The following is a 10,176-nucleotide window of genomic DNA, read 5'->3' as shown; positions in this document are numbered from 1 at the left end:
GTCAGAACCCCATGTCATCAGGAACATTTTAAAGCACTTTCCCGTTATTTTTTGCTCTCTTTTTCTGAAGATCAAATAAAAAAGGAAATAAAAACACTGAAATGATTCCAGAGGCCAGTTAACGCACTGCTAACCATTCCCCCCTGCTTCCTCCAGAGCGTTGTTGTGAGGCCCTGACTGCCTTGCACTGGGTGGCTTTTGTTCTGAGCAATAGGAAATGTGATGTGGCAGTGGTCAGATCTTTTCCCCCACTCCTGGGGAAGTTTATTACGTTCTGGGTAAAGATGCTTGTGTTTGTAGGTGATAGTGAAGGAAACAGTAATAATTCTGTCCTGTTTCTATAGCAAACCACTCTGTGTTTCTTCCCTCTCACCTGTTTGTCTGCTTTTCAGGATTCACCAGGACCTGGTGTAAGCCCCCTTCCCAAAAAACTGCTCTTCCCAGTGTCCGTGTCCCCGGGAGCAGCCGAAGGGGGTCACGGAGTGATAAAGATTTATGTTTTCATCAAACCGGGCCAAGGAGAATGGGGGTCCCACACCCAAAAGAATGAAGACGCGACAGAACAAGGACTCAGTACGTGAGATGGGAGAAGGGGGTGGGACACCAGAGCCAAGCAGGAGCCTTGGTTTGGGACTGATGCTCACAGCAAAGCCAGTGGACGTGAGCTTGGGGTGATGCAGTGCCAGGGGTTCAGGGGCTTTGGGGGGCTGGGGACAGGGCAGGGGTGGAGGGAGATGCAAAGCAGGACTGATCCAGTGATCCCTCTCATAGATGTCAATGCGGAGCGGACGGAAGAAAGAGACTCCAGGGCCCCGAGAGGAGCTCAGGTCACGGGGCCGAGCTTCCCCCGGGGGTGTCAGCACCTCCAGCAGTGATGGCAAGGCTGAGAAGTCCCGGCAAGCGACAAAGGTAGCATGAGTTAGTGCCTGAGTTGGGGTGCCCCAGCACTGCTCAGATCATGTGGGATCCAGGGAAGCAGACCAGCAGGGATCCACCAATGAAACCATGCTGGGTTAACTCTCTGGAAAGGGGGGGATCCCTCTTTCGTCTTCAGCATCTTGCGCTTCCTGCCAGCTCCCACCAGCCCTTTTCAGTGCAAATTTTTGCCCTAATCCTAACTCACTGTTCCTCTGCTAAGGTCTTCAACACAAGCACCATGGTGGCTTGTGTCTGGCTTGCTGCAGGTTGTGTTCTCTTGTGACTGTCCCACCTCCCTGTTCTCCTCTCCCTTGCAGAAAGGCCGGGTGGAGGAATCCTGCGCCCCGAAGGGCAGCAAGCAGGGCCGAGCAGAAGAGATCTCGGAGAGTGAAGGGGAAGATACCAATGCTCCCAAAAAAACCAAGACTGAGGTGAGCTCTCCCATCTGTGGGTGCTGGTGCATCCCAGGTCCAGGGCAGAGGAGTCTCCTGCTCCCTACCTGTGCAGCTCCTCCAACCTAAATGGCATCTGCCTGGATACAAAGCTGCCACCAGGAGCAATGACTGAGCAGATGGAGGCTCTCTGTCTCTTTTGCCTTGCCTGCAAGGAACACTCTGGAAGCTGGGCACATGCCCTGACTTTCCCAGCTCAGTGGCAAGAACCTGGCTCATGCACACATGATCTCAGAGGCCACATAATGCCCCTCTCCTTCTTCTCCCTACTTCAGGAGTTGCCCTGTCCTCCATCCCCATCTGATGTTGACAGCCTCGATGGCCACAGCTTCAACGATGAGATGAGCAGTGACCCAAGGGACATTGACCAGGATAACAGGAGCACCTCGCCCAGCGTCTACAGCCCTGGCAGTGTGGAAAATGACTCCGACTCCTCCTCCGTGCTGTCCCAGGGGCCGTCTCACTCCTACCACCACCCTCCGCTCTTCCCGCAGAGCCCACCCGTAGCTCCCGCTCCCGACAGCCTGGCCCGTCCACCCGAGCCCAGCTTTGGGCTCCCGGGCGATGTGCACCCCCAGGGACCCCCGGCGGGGAGCTACCACTCCCAGCTGGAGGGCCAGCCCTCACGCCTTTTCCAGGCTCAAGCCCCACAGACACCCACGTCCTCCTCCTCTGCTGCCGCTGCCCCTCCTGCTCCTCCTTCCTCCTCCTCATCCTCCTCTTCATCCTCTTCCTCCTCATCCTCCTCCCATGGTTCTCTTTACCCTACAGCCAATGTGGTCCAGGTTGGGACCAAGATTCCCGGTGGCGTGGGGGGTCTCCCTGCACCGGGGGGCCGCGAGCAGACCCTCGGCTCCAAGCACAACCCGCCACCCACCACCCCCATCTCTCTGGCGTCAGTGGTTGGGGGGCTCCCCCCTCAGAAGACGCCCCCAGCCAACCCTCCAGCCGCCCCCCCGGCTTCGGCCCCTTCCTTCCCCCACGTCTCCGCCAATCTGCCTCCCCCCCCAGCCCTGCGCCCACTCAACAATGCTGTGGTTGCCTCCAGCTCCCCGGGCATGGTGGGACAGGCCCTGAGCACTCACCTTCCCTCACCCCATGGCATGGGGCAGGACAAGGCACCAGCCCTGGCCCCCTCCCGCTACCCTTATGCTCCGCCACCGCTGCCACCCTCCAGCTCCTCAGCTCAGTACCCCCAGCCCTCCCCAGCCCAGCCCCTGCCCAGTTACAGTGCTTCGTATGGGCACTCCTTCCCCCCACCCAGTGGCCTCTCTGTGTCCAGCCAGCCCCCCAAGTACACCCAGCCCTCCCTGCCCTCCCAGCCCGTCTGGAGCCAGGGGCCACCCCCCTACAGCCGCCCCTTGGGCAATGCAGGCTCCCACCCAGCTGCCCCCTTCCCTGGCCAGCCCCCCCATCACCAGCAGCCCCCCCAGCAGCACCACCACGGCCATGGGAGCGGTGGGGGGGTCTCCCCAGCAGCTGCAGCTCCCCCCCAGGCCCCTGGGGGTTACCCCCATGGCTTGGAGTCAAACAGCCATCATCCTTCCCATGCTACCTATGGGCTGCGCCTCTACCCTCCCCACAGCCAGGCTGCCTACAGCCAGGCTCCCTCAGCCACTGCTGCTGCAGCCCCCTCTTCCTCCTCCTCATCCTCCTCCTCTTCCTCTTCATCCTCCTCTGCCGCCTCTTCCCAGGGAAGCTATCCCAGCATGTGCGCTCACCCCCCAGGCCAGAGTCCGGCCACCTACACCTTCCCCCCGCCGCCGCCGCCCTCCCCTGCCCATGGGGCTGGCCCTCCGGTCACCTCCACTGCCACCACCCTCTCCACTGTCATTGCCACCATGGCCTCCCCCTCCACGGCCCCCTACAAGACAGTCTCACCCCCAATACCCCCGTCAGCCGTGGTCCCCTATGGCAAGCGGGCGGCCTCCCCTGTCCCCACCTTCCAGCCTCCGGCCCCCTACAAGCCAGGGTCCCCCCCAGTTTCCTCGGCTGCCCCTTTCCGAGCAGCCACCCCTCCCGGCTATCGGGTGGCTTCTTCCCCCGTGGCGGGGGGCTACAAAGCCCCCTCCCCTGCTCCCTCTGCCCCAGCAGCCCTGCCGGGGAGCATGGCCGCCCCGGCCCCCCCTGCACCCCCGCTGCCCCTCAGCGCTGCACAGATCAAGCAGGAGCCGTCAGAGGAGTACGAGCCCCCCGAGAGCCCCGTGCCGCCGGCTCGCAGCCCCTCGCCTCCTCCCAAGGTAGTGGATGTGCCCAGCCACGCCAGCCAGTCAGCCAGGTGAGGTGTCCCTGCACTGAGGATGGGCATATGGGGCAGGGAAGGCGAGGGCACCCCAAGCTCGGGGTACACCTGCACCTTTTTGCCTTTTCCATGATGCTCTTCCCTTTCCTACACTGCTGGGCTTGGCTTTATCTGCCCCTGTCCTCATTCCTGTCCTCCAGCCTGTTCTGCACTGACAGGCTTCGCCTCTTGTCCCTAGATTCAACAAGCACCTGGACCGCGGCTTCAACTCCTGCTCCCGCACAGATCTGTACTTTGTGCCCCTCGATGGCTCCAAGTTGGCCAAGAAAAGGGCAGACTTGGTGGAGAAAGTGCGGCGAGAGGCTGAGCAGAAGGCTCGGGAAGAGAAGGAACGGGAGCGGGAGCGGGAGAAGGAGCGGGAGCGGGAGAAGGAGCGGGAGCTGGAGAGGAGCGTGGTAAGTCTGGGGGTCCCATTACCGATGCTTTAGGACCCCCCCGGCTGCTCTCTGACGCTGGTGTCTCTGCTCTCTTGCAGAAGATGGCCCAGGAGGGCCGGCCGGTTGAGTGCTCATCCCTGGGACCAGTCCCCCACCGCCCCTCGTTTGAGCAGGGCAGTGCCGTAGCGACTGTTCCCCCATACCTGGGTCCTGACACCCCAGCTCTGCGCACCCTCAGCGAATATGCCCGGCCCCATGTCATGTCCCCCAGCAACCGCAACCACCCTTTCTATGTGCCGCTTGGTGCGGTTGACCCAGGCCTGCTGGGATACAACGTCCCAGCCATCTACAGCAGTGATCCAGCGACGCGGGAGCGGGAGCTGAGGGAGCGGGAAGCCCGTGAACGAGACCTGAGGGACCGGGACCTGCGTGAACGTCTCAAGCCCGGCTTTGAAGTCAAGCCAGCCGAGTTGGAGCAGCTCCACGCCGTGCCAGCTGCTGCCATGGATCCGTTCCCACGCCACGGCGGGCTGAGTCTGCAGACAGCTCCCGGCCTTCATCCCGCTTTTCCTTTCCACCCAGGGCTGGGCCACTTGGAGCGGGAGAGGCTGGCGCTGGCAGCCGGCCCGACCCTTCGTCCCGACATGTCCTATGCCGAGCGCTTGGCAGCTGAGCGCCAGCATGCTGAGCGGGTGGCTGCTCTCAGCAATGACCCTCTGGCCCGGCTGCAGATGCTTAATGTGACACCTCATCATCATCAGCATTCCCACATCCACTCCCACCTCCATCTCCACCAGCAGGATGCCATACATGCAGGTGAGGACCATGGTGAGGGTGCCCTGCACAAAACCTCACTCTCCCTCCTACTGTGCTCTCTTTGCACTTCCTCCCTCTGGCCTTGGGGAAGCCCAGAAGCCGCAGAGACTTTCAGGGCCCAGATCCATCACTTCAGCCAGAAGAGGTCAACATCATGATCATTCACCTTTGCGCTAGCTCCCATCCCACCAAAGACGTTGATACCTGTTGCAGGTGTCGGGGCGTCTGTGAGTTTGCTGCTTATAGGCAAGCAGAGTTGTTTGCACCATGTCCTTTAGGATCTCTGGGGACGCAATATGAGTGCTAGGGTTCCTCTGCCTACCAGGGGGATGGTGGTGCTGCCGACTGCGTCCTTCACACTGTGGTCTGCAGAGGGAGTGTGAGCCCTCCTAACAGTGGTTTCAACAGTATCCTTAGGACTAATGAAATCTTGGTTCTCCAGTTTGCTCCTGTGGCTCTTGCTGCAGATGGTGGGATGGGATGGGACGGGATGGGACAGAAGGTGGACTAATTGTAAGCAGCTGGAGGCTGCTGTCCTTCAGGTGGTGGTCCCTTCTATTTTCCCCTCCTCAGGAAAGCAAAAGAAAGTTTAGGGGTGAAAACCTCAGGGAAGCAAAGCGCAAACTACAGTGCAAGAGGGAAAAGTGCCATGCCCATGTAGGTTCTGTGAGTGGTCAGTGGGATCTGGTGGCAGAGGCACTGACAGACACCCACTCTAAGCAGCTGCAACTACTTGGAGATGGCATCAGGTACAAATCAAGGTCCTTCCCCCCATGCTCTGGAGCTGGGCTCCACCAGCCAGCACTCCAGCAGTGAGTCCAAAACCCTGGGAAGAGCAGTTTTCATATAGGTAGTACCTTACATTGCAGCCTCAGAAAGTACTTGCAAACGTGAATGCCTGGCACTGAGCCTCTGTGCTGGATGAGACCTGGAAATGGAAGCACCCAATCTGTGGAGGCACGTGAATGACAGCCAGGCTGGCAGATTGGCACAGTACTGGGTATGGACGTGATTGCAGAGCAGGTCCTTGCAGGATTGACTTTATGAAGCAGTACTTCTCCCTGAGGAGTGTAGGGACAGAGCTATCCCGGGCTGGTTCACATGAGATTCAATACACTAAAGAGTAACATTCAGAAGGACATGGTACTGTGTTTCTAGCCTTGAAATCATTCCATCCCTGACACACTCCAACTCTCTACATGTCTGTTTTGTTGCGCCTTTTTCCATGTTGCCTCTTACAAAGCATGGGACAATTATCTTGTGGTATCTTCTCTTCCAGCCTCGGCCTCTGTTCACCCTCTTATTGACCCGCTCGCCTCGGGATCACACCTGACCCGGATACCATACCCAGCTGGAACCATCCCAAACCCTCTCCTGCCTCACCCTCTACATGAGAATGAAGTGCTGCGCCACCAGCTTTTTGGTAGGGGATGCTCACAGGAACTGCTGGTCTCCTCTAAAGAGCACCAGCAGAGTTCCAAGAGTCAGGGTGGTCATGAGGGGATTAAAGGACCGAACTGAGGCTTATTAAACAGAGCCTTGGCATGGCATAGAACAGGCTTACGCTATTGGTGAATGAGCAAGTCCTGCACATGCACAGGGCTGGAAAAGCATGCGCAGTAGAGTCTTGACTGAGCTAAGAGGCCACAGGTGAGGATGGAGCCGTCACATTAACTTCTTTGTTTTCTGTTTCATCTTTGGCTACAGCTGCACCCTATAGGGACCTGCCAGGCTCTCTCTCGGCGCCCATGTCCGCAGCACATCAGCTCCAGGCCATGCATGCACAGTCAGCTGAGCTGCAGCGCCTGGCTCTGGAACAGCAGCAGTGGCTCCACGCGCATCACCCTCTGCACGGCGTGCCGCTTCCAACGCAGGAGGATTACTACAGGTGCATGGACCTGCTCTCTCCTCACTGTGGGGCGAGTGGATGCGCCCAGAACACCTTTGGGACCAGGGCTGGCCTGAGGGGGCAGGGGCGGTGGGGACAGGGAAGCGTTGCCCCTGAAGCGGGTGACTGAGCCTGAGCCCACACCCGGGAGCAGGGAGCCGTGCCCCAGGGGCACAGCAGTGGGTTGGCCACCAGGGAGGTCATTCTTGACAAGTGGCTGTTCCATGGCTAATCCTGTGTGGGGTCTCATCTCCTGCCCTCTGGGGAGGGGATAAACTGGCATGTTGCACCTGTGCTAACACAGTTCCCACTAACTGATACCCCTGCCAAAATACCAAACATTTGCAAGGGTTGGATGCTTTTGCCAAGATGAGGCTTTCACAAGTGCGAGGGGAGGCATGTTGGGAAAGAGACGTGCAGTCGTTGTTCCTTTTCAATAGCATCTCCTACTTCAAGGATTTGAAAAACCCTCCGAGCCAGCGGTGTTGTGTAGGTCTGGACTAACAAAAGGCAGAGGGAGATGCTGAATTGCCTTTTTTCTCAATCACCTTGCTCCTCTTCTTTCTTCTAGCCACCTGAAGAAAGAAAGTGACAAACCCCTTTAAGCGACTTCTACTGTCGGCGTGACATCATCATGTCTTTCTCTCAAGAGGAGCAATCAATCAACCAAATCCTGGGGGAGGGGAAGCTGCAGTGACACATCCTGATCCCACCATGCAGCAGAGTGCCAGAGAAGACGGACGAACAGTACAGGATGGCATCCCGGGAGCAGAGAGCAGAGGACAGAAAATGGGGAGGGACTGAAATGCCACTAACAGACATGAACTGATCGGTACGTGATTTCAGCAGAGCTCTGGAGGAAATGGCATCAGCATTGCACAGAGCTCAAAATGACAAAGACTGACATGAATTCAGGGTGGCAGCAGCTCCATCCTTTGTTTCGGGGGAACAGTTGCATTGAATAAGAAGCGCAGAGCATTGCAGGACTTCACGTGCACGATGCCGCCACCTTTCCTGCTTCTGCGAGGAGGAACTCAACCCAACAGAGCCTTTTTTCCTCACACCCCGCCCCCCTTTTAGGTGTAAGATACTGCTTAGCGATACGGAAAAGCAATGTGGAACTTTCTCCCATTAGCCGGGGCAGCTTCCTACTCTCCAGCATCCCCTGCGATGTGGAGCCCGCTCCCAGCCATCGGGGTGCAAAGCACCGCAGACTGTTTGTGAGGTGGTGGCTATGCTTCCCAACGAGGTGCAAAGCACCGGGAGGCTGTTTCCCAGACCACAGTCACCACCGTGACCCCTCCCAAGTCCTGTCGGGAGAGCCAACGTGGCCCAGAGCAATGACACTGCGTCCTTGGGACTGTCTTGAAGATGATGGCTGCCCCCTTTCCCCTCACCCCTCTAATTGATGTACTTTAACTCATGCACATCCTGTTAGACGTGGCAGTTTTATGTAGCAACTTGTGACCCCCTTGCCCCCTCCCATCCCTGCGTGCGTGTCTGATTTCACAATTGTATCTCTTGATTGGTCCCCATATATATATATTTACTTAATTAACCATTAAAAGGAAGAGAAAAAAAACACCTGAACAAAGTTCCCCACGCACTCCCAAGCCCCAACACGCATTCTAATAATTTATATATAAAAATATCTATATGAAGATCTTAAAAGAGAGGGGGGGAGGAAAAAGGATCAAAAAAACCCTTGCAGAAACAGACTGCGTTGTGTTCATTTATTTTCACCGGAGCCAGGAGCGCACCTGGCTGTGCAAGGCGAGCCGTGCATCGGGCAGAAGCACGCTCTGCAGGCAGGGGATGAGCACCGGGGATGGCAGCCAGGGCCGAGCAGCCGGTGGGAAAGCCACTGAGCACCGCCCCGGGCCGGCGGGGGGAACCCTGCGGAGGCGCTGCTGGCACGGTACGGCAGCGGGTGCCATGGCAACGCCCCGCCCTCCCCGCAGGGGGGCGGAGCTTTCGCGGCTCGGCACCAATGGGAAGCGGTACATTTGCATACGCCAAGGCGGCGAGTCCGGGCCCGGCTTTCAGCGGTTGTCGCCGCTGCGGGGCGGGGCGACCAGGCGGGACAGAAGGGGGTAGCTGCACCAGGGATGGTGTGGGGAGGGAGCGTGCCCCGCGGCCCTCACCCTCGCCTTGGGGCGGGTCGGCTCCGGTGGGGTGCGGCGCTGGGAGGAGTGCGCTGCAGTGATTTCAGCTCTTTTAGTATTTGTCCAGAAGGTTTCCCGCTGTGCGGGAAGCCACCCCCAGTGGTGAAATGACAGAGGAGGGCGGGACCGCGCATGAGCTGTATAAGGGTAGGAGCGAGTTCGTGCTCGGGAGATTAGAGGGGCCGCCAGCCCCCAGCGCCCCATGGCGGCGTCCGCGCAGGCCCCGGCGGCGCCGCTGACCGCGGAGCAGGCCAAGGGTAGGTGGGGGCCGCAGGAGGCTCCGTGCCCTGGGAACGTTGTTTTGCGTTGTGCGGCAGTTGAGTGTGTACCTGCTTCCCGCAGCGGTGCTGGCAGAGGTGATCAAGGCCTTCGGTGCGCCCGAGAACGCGCAGCGCATGGAGGAGGCGAGGGACAACGCCTGTAACGACATGGGGAAGATGCTGCAGTTCCTCCTGCCTGTGGCTACCCAGATCCAGCAGGACGTGATCAAAGCCTACGGCTTCAGCAGCGACGGCGAAGGTGGGTAGCGCACCGGAGCGCCGGGCCCGCCGGTGTGCGGGTGCCTCCGTCCTTCCCAGCCCTTCTCTCGCAGGGGTCCTGAAGTTCGCCCGGCTGATCAAGTCGTACGAGTCGCAGGACCCGGAGATCGCCGGCATGTCGGGCAAGCTCAAGGCCATGTTCCTGCCTCCCATGACGCTGCCGCCGCACGGCGCCGGTACCGGCGGAGTGGCCACTTCCTGAGCCCGGCGACCTCTCCTCCAGCCCCGCCGGGCCGCGGTGCTCGACTGCCTTGGAGCACTCGAACAGGGCAAGCGCTAACCCGACAGGAACGGGGTGCTTTGTGCCTGCTTGTGTGTCTGCTCCTGAATAAACAATGTCTCGAAATTGCCCTTGTTTTATGAATGGACACAAACTTAGTGGTGTTTTTGGGGCACGGATGCTTCTCCCTGGTGCAGAGGTGGTTACAGAAGTGCCTGCCTTATGCCTGGCAAAACCTGTGCTAGTGCTCTGAGGGGCCCACTTGTACCTAATTCTGCAAAAAGGAAATAATTTAAGCAAAGTCTTAGTGCGAAGTCCTGGGACTTGATATTAAAATGAATTTTATTTTCCATTTCAGAGGTGCTAAGCCCTGTTTGGAGCAAGCTTTGCAAATGTGCTATGTGAAATGCACTAGCTAATGTGCCCCTAAACATAACCTAGTGCTGCTCAGCAAGTGCTGCAACTGCCACTGAGCCCCCTGTCCTCAGCAGGGTGGGTG

The 10,176-nt window shown here is 58.7% G+C and overlaps 2 protein-coding genes across 2 annotated transcripts; both read left to right on the top strand.

Annotated features, from left to right (window-relative positions):
* Nucleotides 1–531: 531 nt before the first annotated feature.
* ATN1 (atrophin 1) lies at nt 532–7,358 on the top strand (the record flags this gene model as incomplete). The annotated part of the gene is made up of 9 exons (XM_080612710.1): nt 532–573; nt 772–909; nt 1,236–1,349; nt 1,646–3,648; nt 3,851–4,067; nt 4,148–4,865; nt 6,145–6,288; nt 6,573–6,753; nt 7,325–7,358. The coding sequence occupies exons 1-9, from the start codon at nt 547–549 to the stop codon at nt 7,356–7,358; spliced, it is 3,576 nt and encodes a 1,191-aa protein (XP_080468836.1). The 5' UTR covers nt 532–546.
* Nucleotides 7,359–8,968: 1,610 nt separating this feature from the next.
* Nucleotides 8,969–9,813, top strand: LOC308218483 (protein C10). The gene is made up of 3 exons (XM_080612659.1): nt 8,969–9,175; nt 9,261–9,437; nt 9,511–9,813. The coding sequence occupies exons 1-3, from the start codon at nt 9,121–9,123 to the stop codon at nt 9,657–9,659; spliced, it is 381 nt and encodes a 126-aa protein (XP_080468785.1). The 5' UTR covers nt 8,969–9,120; the 3' UTR covers nt 9,660–9,813.
* The last annotated feature ends 363 nt before the right edge of the window (nt 9,814–10,176 follow it).

The sequence above is a fragment of the Psittacula echo genome (assembly GCF_963264785.1).
Source record: "Psittacula echo genome assembly, chromosome: 3".
Classification (NCBI taxonomy): domain Eukaryota; kingdom Metazoa; phylum Chordata; class Aves; order Psittaciformes; family Psittacidae; genus Psittacula; species Psittacula echo.
Note: the sequence above shows the minus strand (reverse complement) of the source record. Positions and strands in the feature narration are given on the sequence as shown.

Bases quoted from the DNA above. Each gene is read 5' to 3' on its own strand.
- LOC308218483 (XM_080612659.1), top strand. From the start codon at position 9,121: ATGGCGGCGTCCGCGCAGGCCCCGGCGGCGCCGCTGACCGCGGAGCAG. The intron at 9,176-9,260 runs GTAGGTGGGGGC...TGCTTCCCGCAG, and splicing joins GACCGCGGAGCAGGCCAAGG to CGGTGCTGGCAGAGGTGATC. The intron at 9,438-9,510 runs GTGGGTAGCGCA...CTTCTCTCGCAG, and splicing joins CTTCAGCAGCGACGGCGAAG to GGGTCCTGAAGTTCGCCCGG.